Here is a 20,572-nt window from a genome sequence, read left to right as displayed (position 1 = left end):
TTGGGAATTTTTCTGTTAAACTTAGGAATCTGCATGCAACCCTTTATTTAATCAATGGAATAACATGCTCTGGTTATAGTCATCTCATGTACTTCCTAACTTCTAGTTTGTCTTCTACTGGAAATGGTTACAAGACAAATCAGTTCGTTCGTTTTTTTTCTTTTACACCTATATCTCCCCTATGCATGTACTCATATTTTTATTTTATTACGTTTTTCCGATTGTTCTTTTTTTTTTTTTTATTTAATAATCATTGAAAAAGTTTTTTGGTTTTATTTTAATTAAGAATTATTGAAATTAGTTTTATTTTTTGGAAGAATTATTGAAAACAGGGTTAAAAATCTTTTTAGGTAACGAACTAGTTAGCGTTTTTATGATGTTTTAAATTTTGTTATTTTGATTTCAACAATTTCATTTGTTATTTTGATTACAATAATTTTATTTTTATACTTTCATAAATATATTTATTATATAAATTAACAGAAATGATTTTTATAATTTCATAAACATCTATTTCTTATAAAATTTCAAATAAAATAAAAACTTATTTTTTAAACTTTGTTATCAAAAGTGCAAATAAAGCCTAATTGTGTCATTTTTATCTTTTTACAATTTTGTTAATTTTTATTGTATATTTTTCAATAATGCCCTTTTCTTATATTGTATTTCAATAAATCACTTCACAATAAAAATATTGAAGAATAAAGAAGAATAAACGTGAACGAACTGATTTGCCTTGTTACGGCTTCCAGTAGCAGACACACCGGAAGTTAGAATATAGATTAGCTGACTATAACGCATGCTCTCGTTCCATCAACCACGACTGGGTAAAGCTTAAAGTAAAATTCATTTCAAAGTGACACTCTTTTGGAGGCTGAAGATTCAATTCTCAGTGTGAGTGATACTAAAAATACAATTGCAAATTACTTAAAGACAAACTAAACTACCCAGTCCAGATAGAATGAGAGCATGCTATCCCTGTAGATTAAACATACTATTAGGTTGATGAAAAAACAATATCGTTTTCTCACATATGTTAATTTTATATATTATTTCTGAATTAATTCATTGATATATATAGCCATGTTATATATCATTTTGAAACATGTTTTTCGCTCTATCGAATCATCTTATTCATTACCGTTCTCAATCTCTTCATTTGTTTTTTGCAGGCTTTCGACAGCATGGACAAAATTTAAATCTGCACAATTTTCTTTTTTTCCATTCAAACTAGGCCGAAAAGCTGCCGAGACAGCGTGTGATATCAATGATGCATTTGGCCCAGGAACCACTAATGAACATGTCGACTGCAGTTGATAACGAACATTTGAAAATCTTAATTGAAGCCGATCTTTGCAAACCACATAAAAAGTTGCTGTTGCACTCAAGGTCGACCACTCAACAGTTGTTTGCCATTCAAAGCAAATAGGGAAGTCAAAGAAGTTGGATAAATGGGTGCTGCATGAATTGAATGATAATAAAAAACATCATCGTTTTGCGGGGTCTTCTACGATCCTTCTGCGCAACAAAAACGACCCATTTCTTGATCAGATTGTGATGTATGATGAGAAGTGGATCTTCTATGACAACTGGCGACATTCGGCATAGTGGTTGGATGCCAGAGAAAGTCCACAACACTTCCTGAAGCTGAAATTGCACCAAAAAAAGGTTATGGTGACTGTTTGGTGGTCTGCGGCTGGTCTCATCCATCACAGCTTCTTGAATCCAGGCGAAACGATTACGGCGGAGAAGTACTGCTGACAAATTGACAAAATGCACCAGAAGCTCCAACGTATGTTCCCGAGATTGGTCAATTCTTCTCCATTAAAACGCTCGCTCACATGTTGCTCAATTGACCTTGCAAAAGCTGAACAAATTGGGCTACAAGATACTTCATTCGCCATATTTACCAGGCTTCTCGCACACCGATTATCACTCAACAACTTCCTGTGAGAAAAATGCTTCAAAAGTCGAGATGATGCCGAATCAGCCTTCAATGACTTCATCGCTTTCAGAACTCCGGATTTCTATGCTAATGGGATAAATAAAGTTGTTTCTCACTGGCAAGAATGTGTCGATTCTAATGGTTATTATTTCGATAAATAAAGTTTATTATGAAAGGAGTTATGATCTTTTGAAGTTGAACATCAAAAAACGACATTTTCTGCACCAACCTAATAAAAATACAATTGCAAATTATTTAAGACTTCTACCCGGTTCAGATGGAATGGGAGCATGCTATCCCTGTAGATTAAATAAAAGGTTCCATTTGAAATTCCATACAAATTTCCAAGCCCAAAGACTTGACAAGATACACCTCAAGGTCAGAGACTACATAGGCCAAAATGTTGTGAGAATAACATTAAAGATAAAAACAGTAGTCTGAATAATTCATATAGCAATACACATGAAAAAATTGAAATAGCTTGAAATATTTCAGTATTGGTATGCATAGAAAGAGCTTGATGAGCTAAGAAAGAATCTTTTTAAATTTTTTAAATCTGATTAAAATTAAGGAAGTTATGGCTATTTCTGTGCCTCACACGTTTGGATATTTTTCCCTCTTGCGTTTCGTCACATTTTTTACACTACTTTTTCAGTAGAAATGTCATATCTTTGTTAAAACACAAGACTAAGAAATGAAATTTACCATATAAGTGTATTTTTGTACAAGGAATCAGAATATGCAACTGAAAATCTCCCAAAGTTTATGGTTTCCAAATAATCTGCAGTAAATATGCATAAATATGCAGCAATTCCTTAAAAATGCCATGTATCCATAAACAGAAAAGAAGTTGGAGAACTCAAAGTTGAATTGTAATGTGCTTTATGTACAAAAAACTTAAATCTAAACATAAGACCATTTAAAAATGAATATATTGCAATATTTCTTTGGTATTATTGTAGATTAACACCTTCTGTTTAACTCCACTCAACTCCTTCTGACCACCCCTCCAAAATGTGATTCTACCTTTTTAGGAAATTATGTATAAAATGCCATGAAAAACTTTAATGAAAGATAAACAAATTATTTTAGAATTGAACGTAAAATAATTTCCTATTACAGGTCATTCTAGCATTTTAGGGCAGTTAACTGTTTTATTTTTCTATGGGAAAATATGCATGCTTTTTTTTTTTTTTTTTTTTAAGATGATTATGTGTAGTTTTAAGAGGGTTTCTATGCAATGAGAATATGGGGAGGGTCGCCATTCGGACTTTGAATTAATTGTAGGGCTAAGGAAAATTATGTGTGAACATACTGAAAACTTGACAGAGACAAAGCTAACAAAAACAATATTAGAGGGGGAGCGGTTAGTTTCACAAAAATTTAATGTAAAATAATTCACCATTTCCTGGCCATTCTAGCATTTTAGGACAGTTAACCAATTTATTTTTATGTGTATTTTTCTTTAAGGAAGGATCTATTTTTTTGTTTGTTTGTTTTAGATGCTTGTATGTGGCTTACAGAGGTATTTTGTTGGGGGGGGGGCTTGCGACTCGAACTTAGTGTTATTGTTAGGGTTAAAGAGTGTTTTAGGAGGAGACTTGCCACACATAATTTGGATTAGAGGTGAAGTTAAGAGAGCTTCTTTTCAAAGAGAGCGTTCATCACTCATATTTACTGTTAGCGGTTCATAATTATTGGCTTTTGAAAATGTTATGGATTAAATTTGGAATATCACATTACTATTAAATATGTAAACTTATGTAAATAAGGATGTGAAACTTTACAAGAATTAGGACAAACAGACAAAAATAATTTCTAACTGCTTTTAAAATTTCAAGAATATTGATATAGATTTTGAGGGTTTGTATTACTATACACATAGATTCGAAAAAGTTGTCAAAAAAACAAATATATAACAAATAAATGTTATCAAAAGCAAGTTACTTTTCTACCTAACTGGATAATTTTTTAGTGTTTTTATTTAATGTAAAATGTTTATTCAGCTTGAAAACAGTGTTTACCGATGTTTTGGAAAATTTAAAATGGCGCCCGACTCTCTTGAAACGGTAAGTTTGGGAAAAAGAGTTAAAAATAAAAAAGTAGACAAAATACTGCTAGAAACTCGCTCAATATATGTTACCGTGACATGGGCTGACATATATTCGGTGAGTTTTTAACGGTATTTTGTATAGTTTTTTTTATTTTTAACTCCTTTTCTCAAACTTACCGTGTCAAAGAGAGTCGGGCCGGGCGCCATTTTTAATTTTCCAATACATCGGTAAACACTGTACGTTTTTCGAGCTGAATAAACATGTTACATTAAATAAAAACACTAGAAAATTATTCAGTTAGGTAGAAAAGTAACTTATCTTGCCTTTGATGACATTTATTTGTTATATATTTGTTTTTTGACAACTTTTTCGAATCTATGTATAAACGAGATTTTGATACTTATTTTGGTTTTGAAAAAAAACATTTGTGGCTGTTCGCAGTAAAACATTGTTTTAATTCGCTGTTCAAAACTAATTTAAAGAATAAAAGTGCATGCAAGCTATATATCTACAAAAGTTTATTTTGTTTTTTTTAACCATGTTTTTAAATTTGACGAGAAATGTGAGAAATTGCAACAGATTCATAATGCCGAATTGGTTGGGATTGTTGTTATTATACATTCTGAAAACCGAATAGTTCTAAACTAATGTTATTCTGATAACAAAATAGCTCTAATTAAAACATATAAGAACGTTTATATTCATATTTTCATGTTTTTCTTAATTCGTTCTTGAATAAAAATTAAAGAACGCGTGTTGTTTAACACTGTGCTATCGCTGATTCTACAGGCTGGAGCTGCTGCTGCTGCTGCTGCTGCTTACTAACTTCATTTGACCAAATTCGAGAAATAGAAACAATTTTTTTTTCGGGTAGGTCCTTTTAAATTATCAATTACTGCGGTCCTACTCAACATAAAATAATACTTTTAATTGATAAAGATAGTAAAAAGATTGATTTACTTACTACTGGGTGTCCGAAGAATTTTTTTTTCAAAATGTTCGATACTCGTCATATTAAAGTCTTATTTTTAACACGACAAAAAAAGAAATGGTCAAAAATATTTCGGACACTTGACAGTATTAAGATTAACACCTCTTCTGATTGGTTTCCAAATTTCATGACGAAATTCTTCATACAATCACGGGGGGTCATTACAAAACCTTACCGAAAACGCCATTTTATGACGTTCACATTTTTATCACTTTATTTGCTTAAAACTCTTAAAATATATAATGTACATTCATATTCATTAATTCATTTGAAAGTATATTCATTTCCGAACAAAACAGTAGTAATTTGAAGACTTGAAATGCTTTGGTTTAAAAAATATGGCTATTTTAGTAGAACTACCTTGAAATCTGTGATTATCCAAAGCGTTTTTTCGTCCGTGTGTATTACTAATTCATATAATACAAATTATCAATATTCATTTAACAAATTCTGAAACATAATCTGAATTTGTGTTAAAAAAATACAAACTAAAACAAATTACATTAATTAAAATATAAATGAGAGACAAAGAAAAAAACAATTTAAATTTTGGCTGCAGATTCACAAGTACTTCAAAAACAAAGAATGTTAAAATGGGGACCTACACTCCCAAAAGTTTGTCAAGTTCTGCCACAACTGGTTTCAGTGTGTATTTTTCATTTGGCTTTCCATCAGGCCGACCAAGGTGACTCATAAGCACAACGCTTTTAGCTCCCTTCTGAAGGGCATGTTTCACTGTGGGGATGGCAGCCACAATTCTGAAAGTAAAATAGGAAAAGTAGAAATGAAGACTTCAGTTTCCTTCACAAATTTATAAACAAAATGCTTAACATTTCTTCAGCAAAAGAGTAGAACAGACGCAATTATTTATTCAATATTCAAAGCTAAAGAAGCAAGGAAAAAAAACATTAAAGTTTTCAATTTTATCTCACTGTGAAAAGTTATCTTGGTCACAAACCTAATGTAAGATGTTTACTGGTCACGGGACCAAATGTGAAATGGTCACTATGTAGCAGGACATGTCTTATCTATCTTGATACACAGCATCACATGTGAAAGGTCGATCCAGTGTTACTTCGCTGGGTGTTATGTCAGTCTACAATAAAGGTCGGATGTTCTCTCATTCACTTCTCAAACCAAGTGATATGCCATCCGTTCTGTAGCGCCGGTCGTTCGCTGAAAATTTAACAGCTAAAAGAGGTCACTACACAGACGACAAGAAACAAAAAAAAAACAAATTGTTCTTTTTTTCTACACTAATTATTAAATTAAAAAAAAACAGCGTAATATTTACAAATTCTTTTTATAATATTTTAATAAATTTCTTTCAGCAGTCTCTTAGTCGAAATCTGTTTTTCCCTTAGTTGACAGGTGGCGATGGATAATAGGCAGAGGGGAGGGGAGCGAACTTAGTTTGGCAATTCAAAACCCAAAAACTTCAGCCAGACTGACTTCAACTGGTTCTCACTATGTCTACCAAAATTTGCTTGCGCAACAGTTTTTATAAGGGGTGGTGTGGGGCTCGAGAAATGGTGGGCACCCCTTCAGCCAATCATCTTGCTTCATCCCTCAACGGGGTTTTCTCTAGTTGGTTAGTAATATTATGGTTAGTTCAAATATCCCTGCATATTAATTAGGGACTTTTTCCAAAAGAATTGCATGATTACTTGATCTTCAGGCCACATTCAGCCTTAGATAAAGACAAAACATAACTTGTTTTGTCTTTACTATTTCCTAAACCTGTGATCAGCAAGTTATTAAATTTGAACTTTTCATACTTGATGTATTAGAACCCCGTCAGGTCATCCACTGCTATCCGAGAGAGCTTATATAATAAAAGCTTCAATCTGGTGCCAATTTCAGTCTTTACTGATGTCATTTGCCCTCCCCCGCAAGGGGTTGGGTCACATCACAATCAACTCATATTATTTCATTAAACTGATTTAGACAAACAACTTTTGTTGACTAATATTTTATTTTTTATTGATATGAAAAAGTCGTTAATAAATAAAGTGCAACAGAGAAATAACAAATTCAATCATGAAACTTAAATACCTATTACTAAATTCTTTTACTAACAATATCTTTACATGAAGTAAAGAAATCATTTTGTATGAACTTGCATTTTAACAAGTTAACAACTCTATGAAGATCATTTCAACCTAAAAATAAATATTACTACATTTTGTATTAAAAGTAGAGAATGGGGTTACACTCTGTATACTAACATTTAAATCTTAAAAAGAAAGTAGAATCTTTGCACAATTTTTGAATTTTGTAAGGCAAAGAAAATTTTAGATAAAGAGGTCAAAATTGAAAGAGTTGACCGTTGCATACTCTACCAAATTCCTCTGCCAATTTTGGGTCTAAACACTTGAAATTTTAGATGGAGGTTACCTGGACATGAGTCAAACTTTTTAATATATATATACATATATGTACATAGGGCCCAGAGTAAAGCCGGGCTGAACTGCTAGTTAATTAATAAAATAACTCTTCTGGAAACCAACATGCAAGTATCAGAAAGTTCAGGTGGCGTAATGTTCGGGTGGCTTGTCAGGCCGAACTCATTTTGTCGGTGTGTGAATATAAAAGTGCACACGAAATGTAGTTAAAGAGAAAAGAGAAAACAATTCACACCAATTAAACAGAATGGTCTGCAAAAGAAATTCAATGGATACTTAAAAAAAACAAAAAAAAAACTTTGTTCTTGTTCTGAAATTGAAATCAGATAATTATAGATTGCTTTGTCAGTTTTGTGTATTCATAGACAAAACTAAAGAGTGAAACAGAAAGGAAAAAAATCTTTTTCAAATGAAGACAAGAGAAAGAAAACTCAATGTCAGAAATTAAGTTAGCACTTTTACCAAATACTTTTTGGTGTATATCTGCAATCGATCCTTCATGACTGAGACAATTTTAATTTTTGTTTCTATACAGACTGACCCTTTTTGGGAGTTGGATTTTCAGCACATTAAAACCAACCTTGTGTCTAACTCTGCCCTTGTGTGGAGGCAAGTAAATAGAAACATTAAAACATACTAGTTTCTTGAGAATATTTCAGGAATTTAACAAGAAATCAATTGAATTCTAATATTTTGTAGTAAATATAATAAATAATAAGAGAAGTAAAAACTTACCTTTGATTGTTTGTGATTTTCCCATCTTTCATCGGTACATTGAAGTCAACTCTGAAAAATTTAAAGGCAGATAAGGATTTCACAAAAAGAAAGGTAATTGATTCCAAGGCTTGAATAGAAATTAAATTGTTCAAGTTCATAGGAAAGAAAAATGATAAAAATCAGTAAAATCAAATCACATGATAAAGTAAAAAAAAGATGGAAAAATTCAACAGATTCAACTTTCGAGTCAACCATTTTTACTTTACAGACTTTTTAAAAACTTAACTGTTCTGACTGTTGTTTCAATTTATTAAATGCAGACATGCAATTTGCTGTTTTGAGTTAAGCACTTAATTTTTTTTTCTTTTTTAGTTTGTTGGAACTCTTTCAATTTGAAGCAATAAAAACTTTTCTACATTTCCCCACAACTCTTTTCTCACAGAAGTGACACTGCTAGTCTCTCTTTACTTTATCATTATTTCAACGGAGGTGCTCATCTAAGCTCCAATCTCTGGTTCATCCTTGTAAGACATTCACAGCGAGAACTCATTTTGCTACCACAATGAAGAAAAATTTCACTTCTACCTCAGTGTGACCAGCATCACAAAATTTTCACAAACAGAACTTCTTCACATCTGTGGAACACATTACTGCATAACTACTTCTCCACAGATTATAACTTGGCTGTTTGCAATGCCAACAAATTTTTATCACAGACCATCTAAAAGTAATCAAACGCAGTTTATACTATTATTAATCAATGTTAATACTTCTATAGTGCTTCTCATCTTTCAGATGGCATTCATTTCCATCTCATTAACATTTATCATTGAGTCGCTTTTTGCCTTGCTAAATGGTGATCCTAATAGTAAAAAAACAAAATCTATTGGATTAAATTGTTATAATGAATGAAGATGCCACTTCAGTTTTCAAAGAATCTTTTGCAAATGTATTTATTCCACTTGAGTAGGTTTTCTTTTCAGCTGATTCCCCATCTCTGCTTATTAATTTAATACTGAAGAATAGCAATAAATTATTTCCCTTCTAGCATTCAATTATTCATAATTGCTGAGCAGATGTTTTTCACCCCCTTTTTTTTCAATAACAAATCAAAACTAAGAAAGGTCACCTACTGGCTTAGTCCATTAAGATAAGTTGTTATCTTTGGCTACTCACTCTCTAATCTATGTACAAACAATGCATTCATCTTGCATACCATTAGATTCTAATCATATTATATGACCTTGGTTATATCAGAAAATACGTCAAACTTTTAATGAAATACTACAAGACAAATTTAGTCATATCTCTAAACATATTTTATACTTCATGAAAGTTTAATTCTTAATAATAAATAAAACTAATCATTGAATTTGGCATTAAATAACCCCAAAATGACTGATATGCAGAACAAACAAAACAACCAAATGATTTGGCTATAAAATTTGAAATAATTATTGATTACTATTTTTTTTTTTTAAAATGCATACAAGGCTGTCAACGCACAGAAAAAGCTAATATAATTCGATTTTTATCATATTAGGTTGGTGCAAAAATAATGTTTTTTGGCATGAAGTTGAACATCAAAAAACGACATTATTTTTGCACCAACTTAATGATTCATTTTTAACCAAAATTTAAAAAATAAACTTGACTTCATACTTTGCATTAAAATAACAATATTGTAAAATAAAAGATAACTGAATTTAATTTCACAGATATACTAAAAATATAAATGGATCATTTTTATAAAATATTTTTATTTAATATTAAACTAATATACTCATTTTGAATATTAGGAAAATACATTATGTCACAATTTCAATACACAGTGATATTTCACTTCATGATATCCAAGTGAAATCGCATGCTGGTATGCCAAGTTTATCGAACTAGACTCCTGTTATTCTTTTCACTTCATCATACCATACTGAAGCAGCATTCATCCTAAACAGATTGAACCAGCATCTTCTAAAAGAGGAAGCTTTATGGGAATATCAAACTCCAAACCGTCCCCAGTTACTTGTATATCCTTGTTAGGAGAGATGACAATGATATTTCCTTACTAGAACTCTTTGGAAATTGAAAACAAAAAACACTTTCAGTTAGTTAAAGTGCACTAGTTCAACATTTATTATTTTTCATGTAGGCTTCTTTTTCTCATTTTGTGTATGTATTGCTGACAGAATCAACTACTCAAGTAAGTTTCTGACTCAGTTTCATCAACACTCAAAGTTCTGTAAATCTTCTAAACATAAGCATAAAATGATTGGTAGGACAACTAATTGGGATACATGTGGTTCTTGCATATTGAATAACATATTTTGAAATGATTATAAAGCAAAATGATTACAAAAACGAAACAGTTTTTGTAGGGAGGTGTCAACATCCTCATACATAGTGTCTGGTATTCCCAAATAATCACCCACTGCTACATTTTTTTTTCACAGCTTTTGATTGGATAAATGTTTTGGTGGTTTCCTTCTGTTTACATAAATCTGTTTTGATAAAGATCAGTTTTGTTTGGTTCAGATTCTGTAGAAGCACTCGGTTATTAATATGTTTATATATAATGTGAAATATTAGAAAGCACCATGCGGCAATTAAATTGCAGTTTTAAAAATCTAAATAAATAAACTCATTAAAGAATTAATGTTTCATAGATAATAAAACTTTCTAAAATACTAGATTACCCATGACCTGTTGGTTTAGTATACATTACATATATATCAAACTCTCATATTGGTTAATACAGCAGCATCCATGACTGTTGCTGCTGCTTTCAAATAAATATATATCCACAGCTTTTAGCAACTACCATTCATCATTTATGATGTCATACTTGTTTTGGCAATTACCATTCATCAATTATGATGTCACACTGGTTTGGCAACTTCTTTATGAATGTCATCCATTTTCAAATAACTATATCTTATTTTTGTCCCCTTAAATATGCCTTCTTTTTGGGGAGCTGGATGTCACCTACATTAAATTTACCTTATGTCACATCCAACCCAACAATAAAACACAATCAGGCAAAAACATTTTAAAATAAAAAAATAACATTTTTGGTTTTTAATTAAAGAGTAAGAATATTTAAAGCACAATTAGAACAGCTGGATGGTAAATCTATATATCTATAAAAGTGAAAGTGTCTGTGTATCTGTCTGTCTGTGTGCCTATCTGTGTGTACATTTCCCTACACAATAACTTTGTCAATTTTCAGTCTACAGACTCGAAATTTGATATACAGGATACTGAGATTTGGGAAAATCTATGTGATCAGTTTTCGGCCAGAAATTTGTCTGTTAAGGAGTCAAAGTTCAATGATTTGACCTTTGAGAACTCTACCAAACTCCTCCAACAATTTTGGGTCTAAACACTTGAAATTTTAGATATAGGTTCCTTGGACATGGATCTAACTTAATAACTTGATTTGAGCCCAAAACAATAAATTTTAAGGGGTCATAACAGGCGTCAATGTTAAAAACAATTTGACCTCTGTGGTCTCTACCAAATTACTCAGACAATTTCTGGTCTAAACATTTGAAATTTTACATAAAGGGTATTCAGAGATAGGGCAAGCTTTTTCATCGATTTGGGTCGAAGATTTTTAGTTACCAATATATAAATGTATGTATGTATGTATGTTTGCATGTCTGCCCAACACTTTCAACAGAGGCGACGGATTTTCTCAAGATCAGTATCGTTTTGAAGTTCGACCTTTCAGACGACAAATAGCGAAAAATTGGCTAAAAATATTAATATCTTCACCTTAAACCGGGCACTTTTCTACAGGGGGGGGGGTCGCTTTTTTCGCTGATATTTTTGAAAGTCATCCTCTCCTTTCGATTGTCTAGCCTTAATTTTAAAAAAATGTCACTTCCAGTTTGGTGGTGGTCATAAAAGCATAGACGTCAGGGTTTTTCCCGTTCTTTTCGTCCTTTGCAGTACAGGTTCGAGCCTGTCTTCCTATTACCACTTTTTTTTTTTTTTTTTTTTTGCTCAGCATACACATCCAAACACCCGGGCAACGCCGGGTTGAAATGCTAGTATATAATAATTGAGAAATTAGGTAAACTAAATGGTGAAGAGTCAGGGTAAAAGTACAGAATAGTTAACACTTGATAACTCATACCCTCTCCAAAAACACATAATTCATATGAAATGCATTATAATGAAATTCTCTACCTACCTAGCTAAGTTTTCACATTTATAACATTTTATTTCACACTGTTTCCCCTATAAAATCTGTCTTTTCGGCACTCAATGTCTACATTTTGTTGGCAGCTATTTACAAATCAAGAAGACATATTTATAGTAAACAAGCGTTAAATAAAATATGTTGTAATCGTTAAAACTTAGGTAGAGAATTTAATTCTACAGCATCTGATATAAATCATGTGTCATTTTTTTGGAGGAAGCTAGGAGTTATTGGATGTTAACTATTCTGGACTTTTTTCTGAGGTCAGTAGTTTAAGAGGTTTACTGACAATAATCAAAAAATAATATTAAGATTTTTAAGCACGCACAATAACAGGTTATACAACTTTTAACAGAATGAAGAAATCCTCCAGATATGACAAAGATTTAGTTACTAAAAATTATAATCATACCTAAAGTGAAATAAAACAAATATCTTTTACTGAACTTAGAGAGATTTCTATTTGTTTATTAAAATTTCTAAAAGGTTAAAAATTGGTCAGAAACAATTGAATCTTCCAGCCTTCTGACTAGAAGCAAAGTGTAGTATCTGTTCTGATACTACACTTTCATCTTTGCTATTTTTGATCAGTGGAGAAATCCTTCAAGCCCGAAGTAATTTTACTTTTTGTACTAATCCAGAGTGTCGCTTTTTGGGGAACTGGATTTTCTACAAACATTAAAAATCAACTTTGAGTCTAACTCTGCCTGTGTGGAGAGGCAACCAGACAGCGACTGAATCTTCCAGTTAATTTAGATAATCTCAGAGTTCTAAAACTAATGACAAATTTGGTAAGAATCGCTTACAAATTAGTTTTTAGTTTGTAGGCCTGAGAGTTAAAAAAAGAAGGGGATTATGAAGAAGAAAAAAAACATTTGGCAGGGGTTAAGAATAGAGGTTTCATCATTTTTTGTTGGAGGGAGGGGGATCAATAAAAATTATTGTTGATTGCCACATTTAAACCATGATTATGAATAAAAAATAAAGGTAAAATTTACTTTAACTGATAAGAGAGGGGAGCATTTCACTAATATTCATATAAAATTGTCAGGCCAACTTTCTTTATGACTCAGGACTCCAAATAAAATCGCATGTTTAAATCCTTGAACACCTTAACTCATTTTTTTTTTCTCTCTATGCATTTCATTTATTTCAGGTGAATAATCCAATCTCATCAAAAAGTGTTTCTTCAGTCAGCTGTCCATTTGGGCTTTTGCCCTTGGCCTTCGAAATCTGATACTATTCGCTCTGTCCCTTATCTTGCCTCAGGGACGTTTGTCGGATATTACAGCACTCTTTTTTTTACTTCAACGATGGCAATCCAGCAGCAGTACCCTTCTCACTATCAACAGCAGTATGTCCACAATGAATGCCTTTCACCATCAATAGCATTATCATCACAACAATTACAGCAGTTATCAACCGATCCATACATCAGCATCTGTAGTTTGTTTCTGCTGATGGTTTTCATACATCTCCTGAACCTGCCAATATCCTCCTGCAGATCGTATTCCTGCCGACATCCTTCCTGATCCTGCTGATTACTTTCCTGTACATGGCAGCATCATGCCTTTTCCGTACCTGGTGACATTCTTAGTCATGTCTACCTACTTGAGGCACCCCATTATTATCTCAGAGATGCCCACATAAAACCTTGTGTAATGTCATCCCTGCTGTCCAGTTACCAAAGATGTCATTCTCATTCGTTTCCTGTTTTCAAGTGATGTCATTCCTGCCCCTCTAGCCTTTTCATGCATCGTTAGTACCAGTGATATCCTCCAATAGATTAAAGCACACTTTTTTCATTATGATGATGATGACAACCTAATATCAGCAAAAATAGCTTTCTGAATTTCTTCTACATCTTGTGAACAAAGACTGCCTGTCATCATCACAGCAACTATCAACTGATCCATGCATCATCAACATTTGCAGCTGGTTCCTGCTCATACATCTACTGTTCTTGTTGACGTCCTCCAGCAGCTCTGGTTCCATGTCAATGGTTTCCTTGCTCCTGCTTATATCCTTCCTGTACCTCTTATTCCTTCCTGCATCAGGTGACATTTATCTGCATCTTCTGTCCTTACCAACGTTCTGCCATTTCTAATTCCCATCAACATTCTCCAGACAATCCAGCTCTTAGCCATGTTTACATAGACTGGACCTACCCCTGCACCTCATTATTTCAGGAACATCTACATCAAACCTTATGTGACATTATTTATGACGTCTGGTTTCCAGTGATACCATTCTTGCACTCTTTAGTTACCAATGACGTCCTCAGTACTTTCAGCCTTTCCAATGGAATAAAAACAATATATTTCTACACTATTCAATGCGCTTATTTTTTTTTTTCTTTGCGATTGCCATATTTTTGTCTATGTCTTTCTTAGTTGCATCAAAATAATGTCTCAATTGTTGAACCTTCTTACATAAAGAAATAAGAAAATTTCTCAAACTGGAAAGTTTAAAAAAAGAAAAAAAAAAAACCGTATGAATTGGTACAGAATGAAGAAATGAAGGAAAAAGGGGGGAAAAAATTTCATTATGGAAAGTTGCTATGATCAGATGAAGCTACAAAACTGACCTAACCATCTATGAATGGAGAGAGAAGGACCATACGATGTAACACTGCTTTTTCTACCTTCTATTGTCCAACTAATGCAGCTTGAAAGATCTTGCAGAATACAACAATAATACAAAAGAATTACATAAAAAAATTGTTATATAACCACATTGCTATAATTTTCTCATAACTTTCTAATTAAAGTGACTTTCTCTTTATTTGCATATCTCCTCTCACGTGATCTTGCCGCTTGCTTTTTCTTTATTTTCTTATTTGAATACTTTTTTAAAAATTTTATTAGCACGCATTCCTGGTCAATTGCCGCATTTTTCATTGTAAAATTCAGTTGAATAAAGTCTTGGAAAAAGGTTTTTTGCTTGCGTCTTCATTACATTAAAATTTATTCAACTTAATTCTTTTTCAACCTAATTTTATCTCAAGGATAAAATTATTCGAATGAACAGATTCAACATATCTTCTGCAGACTCTCAGACTAGCAAACTTTAGAAAACTATGGTACCGAAACTTTACTTACTATCTGTCTACCATTAAGCATTTAAATCCAGACAAACTTTATCTAAACATTTCTGCTATGGTTGCTGACGTTATCAAGGATTGTTCTGAGTTTGAACATGCCATCATACTAAAATCTGCTTATGACAAGCCGGCCAACGTTATCCACACAAGACATCTACTTTCAACACGTTTACAACAGAACAAGGAGTCCTTAGATCAGTACCTTCAGGCTTTGAATAGTCTTGCCACTGACTTGTTTCAAAGATGTTACTGCTGCTACCTACAGGGATGAATCTGTGATGCCTTTATATGTGGCCTACGATCTTCTGTAATACATGCCAGACTTCTCAAAAATGATACATTAGATCTCATGCAGGCTACTCAATGTGCTAGGGCATTAAAATAAGCTTATTTTTGTGCGGAGTCATATGTCTTTCAAACTGGACCTGCTGCTGCCGCTGTTACTCCAACTCGAAATGATTCTATTAATGCTGTTACTGCTACTATGACTAAAAACGTACTCCTGACTCCACTGATTCTCGTATCACATTTGATTCTGTACTTTCTACTACCATTCTTACTCACAGTAGATGCTACAATTGTAGAGAGAAATGTCACCTTAAGGATGATCGTTGCCATTGTCCTGCTCGTGATAAAATATGCTGATATTGTGGCAAACTCCGTCATTTTTCTACTTTGTCTGTGATAGCAGCCCGTGCTAACAATGTTAATAATTCTCCTGTTACTAAAATGGTAAAATTAAAAGGTAAACCACTTACCGCCTTTATAGACACAGGCAACTCTGATAATTTTATTCTCATTGATACCTTCAACCTGTTTACTCGGAAACAGGACCCTAATTTCTATGGCATCATCTGCCCTTTCCCTCAAACTATTTGAATATTGCACTGAGAATATTACATTCAACGGTTTGGAGTATAAAGACATCGACTTCACGATACTCTCTAATTCATGCACGGATATTATACTCTGAATACCCTTTTTAAAAATGGACTGGAGTATTATTTCTTTTGCAGGATATTAGTATTTCTTTTTTACAGAATAGTCTAAAAATCTGCGCTGTTACTAAAATCAATTCATAATTTTTTTTTTCTGTTCGACTTTTAAGACTAATAAAAGTAACCAATGAAAAAAGAAACAAAAAGAAGCTTTGTTTCTAAAAAAAAAAATAAAAATAAATGAATGAACTGATAGATTTTTCTTTTTAGTTCATTTCTGTTAAGACATTTAAGATGGGGATGTGACTGAAAGACCGCAGGGATCAAAAAAGAGGAGGCTATGATGTGACACCGGTCAACTGATCCAACTTTTCCAAAATCAGAAAGAGGATGGAAATTTGAGACCCCTTTCATACACTAGTATCCTTTTTTATAGTTATTTATTGTAAGAAATTCTGCAGAAATAAACAAGCTTTTTATTGGACGGTTTCTCGACCCACGGAATTATTTTAACCAATCAAATTGCATGTTATAACTAACTGCCGAGAATGTTCTCGGTGCCAAATTCCCTTTTCAGATCAGAATCCAAAAAGACGTAGCATTGGAAACACGTGGATTCTCACTCGAATTGAGGCAGCAAAAATACTTTGCTGCTTCGAGACGTTTTAAATGCCTAAACGTGGAGCAGAAAATTATCATTGCAATTACCAATGCCCTTAAGTAGGGCGAATTTATATTTGCATGCTTGTGCTACAATTTAATGTCTGTCAAGACGAAATTAAGGTCTGCGGTTTGACCTGCCTTGTCCGCCATTTGAACTGATTCTACTCCTTGTCTCAAATGTCCATCCTTTTTCTGATTTTGGAAAAGTTGGATCAACGTCGTGTAGCTAGCAGTATCCATTGCGGAAGATACCTCTACATCACCAACCTGTGTATTTCTTCATCAGCAGGAATTTCAACCCAGCCTTTATCAAAGACAAACTATTATTCTCTTTGGGAACATTACCAGCCCATAGTGGCAGATAACTGAAGATGACACATCTTTTGCAACATGGATCTTTTTTACTTTAATAAAATTTACATGGAAGTTTTAAGGCGAGCTTGTTGTAATTTCTGTCTGGTTTTCTTCCATTCTGCTAGGGGCAAAAACCTTGTGAGAGAAATCTCACGTTATTTTGGAATCTAGCTTTCTCGTTTTGATGATATATAATAATAAGACAACTAAAAGTCTTGTAAAAATAATATTTCAATTATAGTGCTTATATTTGTTCGCTAAAATCCGATAATGACTGATGACAACCGAAAGTCGATCACACAAAATGAATCTCTGGTTTCTAAAGTGGAAAATGAAAAATATTGAGTTATGGACACAAAATCGTAAGGTGGGATTGAAAAACAAACGCCTAAGAAACAGAATACTTTGGCCTTCAATAAAAATGCATGAGCAGCCCCATCAACATTTTCCAGTACGGGCGCCTCGGGTGATTAGGAATAATCCCTGCAATAAACTGCACAGAAGCATACCTCAACCTGACAGAAAATTTGTAAAAAACACTAGAAAGCAATAATTATAAATTTTTTTTTCTTTTACTTTACTGCAATGTTAAATTGACGATGCCATCAGGTTTTCGGGTATGCTGAAAACGAATATCACATTAAATTTGGGACAGACAAGTAGTTTTATGAATATAAAGACCTTTATTATCCCTTATGTTTTCACTGGCGTCCATGTTTTTTTCAACTGAACAAGTACTACTGCATGTTATAAAACACCCCCTCCCATATTAAGAATGGCGACGGCTACTGAAATCCATTAATAGATCGGAAAATGTTTTATCATCCAGAAAATTACCTGTTTACCCAAATTTGAATGCGATATTCGTTTTCAGCACACCCGGAAAAAAAGGTGAGTGTGGAGTTGTAGTTAAAGCAAAAATTTACTCGATAAACAAATAAAATAAAAATTTACAATAAATTAATAAAATGCAAATATATCCGTATTTTTTTTTTTGTTTTCCATTTTAGGAAGCCGAGCTAAATGTTGTGCGTTTTGTGCGATAGTTGTTTCCGTATTTTGTTACCGGCAAGCCGATATCGGCAGCCGTGGGGGCTGATCTATATATAAATACCATAATTATATGTGCATAAAAGGGGTAATTAATTAGGTTTAAAATCGCAAACAAAAAATAACAATCAATTTTTGTAGGGGAACAATGAATTAGTCGTATATAATGTCGTATGGGCTTACGAGTTGAAATCTTACAAATATAGTTTTACAAATATAGATATATTTCTTTTTTCCGGTGGAAAATAAAGAAAACCCTCGTCATTTCGTTTTAAGTATTTCTCATTTAATTATTTTTTAATTAAAATATTCACGGACCAAAAGATTACTAAAGGAACTTGTTTTTTTTTTTGTTTTTTTGTTTTGTTTTTTTGTTTGACACTGTAATTGAAAATATATTTGTAAATCTTTTTAATCAATCTCAAGCTTAGAGATTAATAATATTAATTTCAAATTTTATTTTCCTAAACCAGTCAGGCGAAGTAAATTATATTTGAAATATTAACATTAAAAATTGGTAGTTACGTGATGACTGCAACCTTGACATAATAAAAAGGCAAGGTCGTTGCAAGGTGAAGGCTGTCATTAACAAATGCTTTCTTCTCAACAAACAAAAAACGTCGAAAAATAAAATATATAATTTATATACCAACCTAATGAGGACTCTTTTATCTTTCAGATCGACCTGATCAATTCCAAGTTTGTTAAAAGTCATGTTTGAATTTTAAAAAAATCTTAGTTTTAAAAATACAAAGACGATCTTGTTCAATGTACACGCGACCAGTCGGCAGCTGGAAGTAAACTCAACGTCAAAAAAAAACAAAAAAAACGGCAGTGACGTCACAATCTTTGTCACGTGACTCATTAGCTTTTAACTTGTCGCATAATTACTATTTGTAATTTTAGTTAAACTAACGAAACTTTATATGCATGACTTCACAACTACTTCAAGACAAATACTAAAATTTAGTATCTTTTTCTTTTTAGTTCCCGATGTTAACGGAAAAAAAAAAAAAAAGGATTTATCATAAGTCACTTCTGCATTTTGTCCGTTAAATCCAACTTCACTCGCTAAATGAGTTTTGGTATTACTCCCACACAACTTATTTTTACCTGTTTAAAATAAATACGCGGTGCAAATCCAGAATTCAACCTATTTAAAAATAAAAATACAAAAAAATCTTTACAATTTATGTACTCGTTACGGAACGAAAATGTCATATTCCCCAAATCATATAAATTGATAAAGTATTTTTTGGAACCAAGAAAGTAAAACTTTTTGAGAAACCGAGAATTATATTTCTCTCCGTCATTTTTTTAAATTTTATTTTATCATCAGGATAAGGGTTAATGAATGTAAGGTGGTAGTGTAATAACCGTTAATGGTATAAGTTGAGTACAGTTTGATTATTTAAGAAAACGGTTTATGCAGTTAAACACACCTAAAAAAAAAAAATGCATTCACTTCTTGTTCTAAAAATAACAAATAAATAAATTAAAACTCAATTACGCGCGCAAACAAAAAAAGATAAATTTCAGAGCCGCAAAGATTTTTAAAAAATACGCCCACACAAATTCTGTGGGGAACAAAACTTACAATGCATTTAGTTCGGCGGACATAGTTCAAAGCATACCACGTGACAAAAGAGTGCACTTCTACACTAGTCAATGCTCAAAAAAAGATTTAATTTTCAAAACATTTTTCTCACATCGCCTGGGAGCTGATCGACAAATACTTAAACGAATTCACTCACTCACTCATTCTCATTCGATGCTCTGCGTTCTGCGTTCCTCACTCTTTGCTCACCGCTCTTCACTCACTGCTCTATTCATGTCAACGACTCCGTTGCTACATATTTTTCTGCCAGCATGACAAAACACGATTATCCGCATACATGCACACACACACACGCACGCATACACAGAAGGGTTAGGGTCAAACAAATCCAAATTGCCTCCTCCCTTGAGGCTTGCATTCACAAATATCCGTGGGCTTAGAACTAATTTAGCTGATGTTGAAGCATTTCTCCTAACAAATACCCCGGATATCTTAGCACTAAGTGAGACTAACCTACACTCCTCCATCCCCTCTAACCACTTTAACATGCCCGGATATCTCCCACTCTGCCGTAAGGACTCTGACAGACA

General features: G+C 32.7%; 1 protein-coding gene across 1 annotated transcript in view; it reads right to left on the bottom strand.

Moving 5' to 3' along the window:
• Nucleotides 1-19,258, bottom strand: part of LOC145259778 (phosphoglycerate kinase 1-like) — a 51,088-nt gene extending 31,830 nt beyond the window's left edge. Inside the window, exons 1-3 of the mRNA XM_080117531.1 lie at nt 19,078-19,258; nt 8,131-8,181; nt 5,596-5,748 (exon numbers count right to left, since the gene is read on the bottom strand). Of these exons, the coding sequence (XP_079973657.1) occupies nt 5,596-5,748; nt 8,131-8,181; nt 19,078-19,139 (266 nt within the window). The 5' untranslated portion in view covers nt 19,140-19,258. The remainder of the gene's footprint in view (nt 1-5,595; nt 5,749-8,130; nt 8,182-19,077) is intronic.
• Nucleotides 19,259-20,572: the final 1,314 nt, after the last annotated feature.

Source organism: Euprymna scolopes, chromosome 3, assembly GCF_053919585.1.
Source record: "Euprymna scolopes isolate OS-2025 chromosome 3, ASM5391958v1, whole genome shotgun sequence".
In the NCBI taxonomy this organism is placed as follows: Eukaryota; Metazoa; Mollusca; class Cephalopoda; order Sepiida; family Sepiolidae; genus Euprymna; species Euprymna scolopes.
This window is presented reverse-complemented; position numbering and strand designations above follow the sequence as displayed.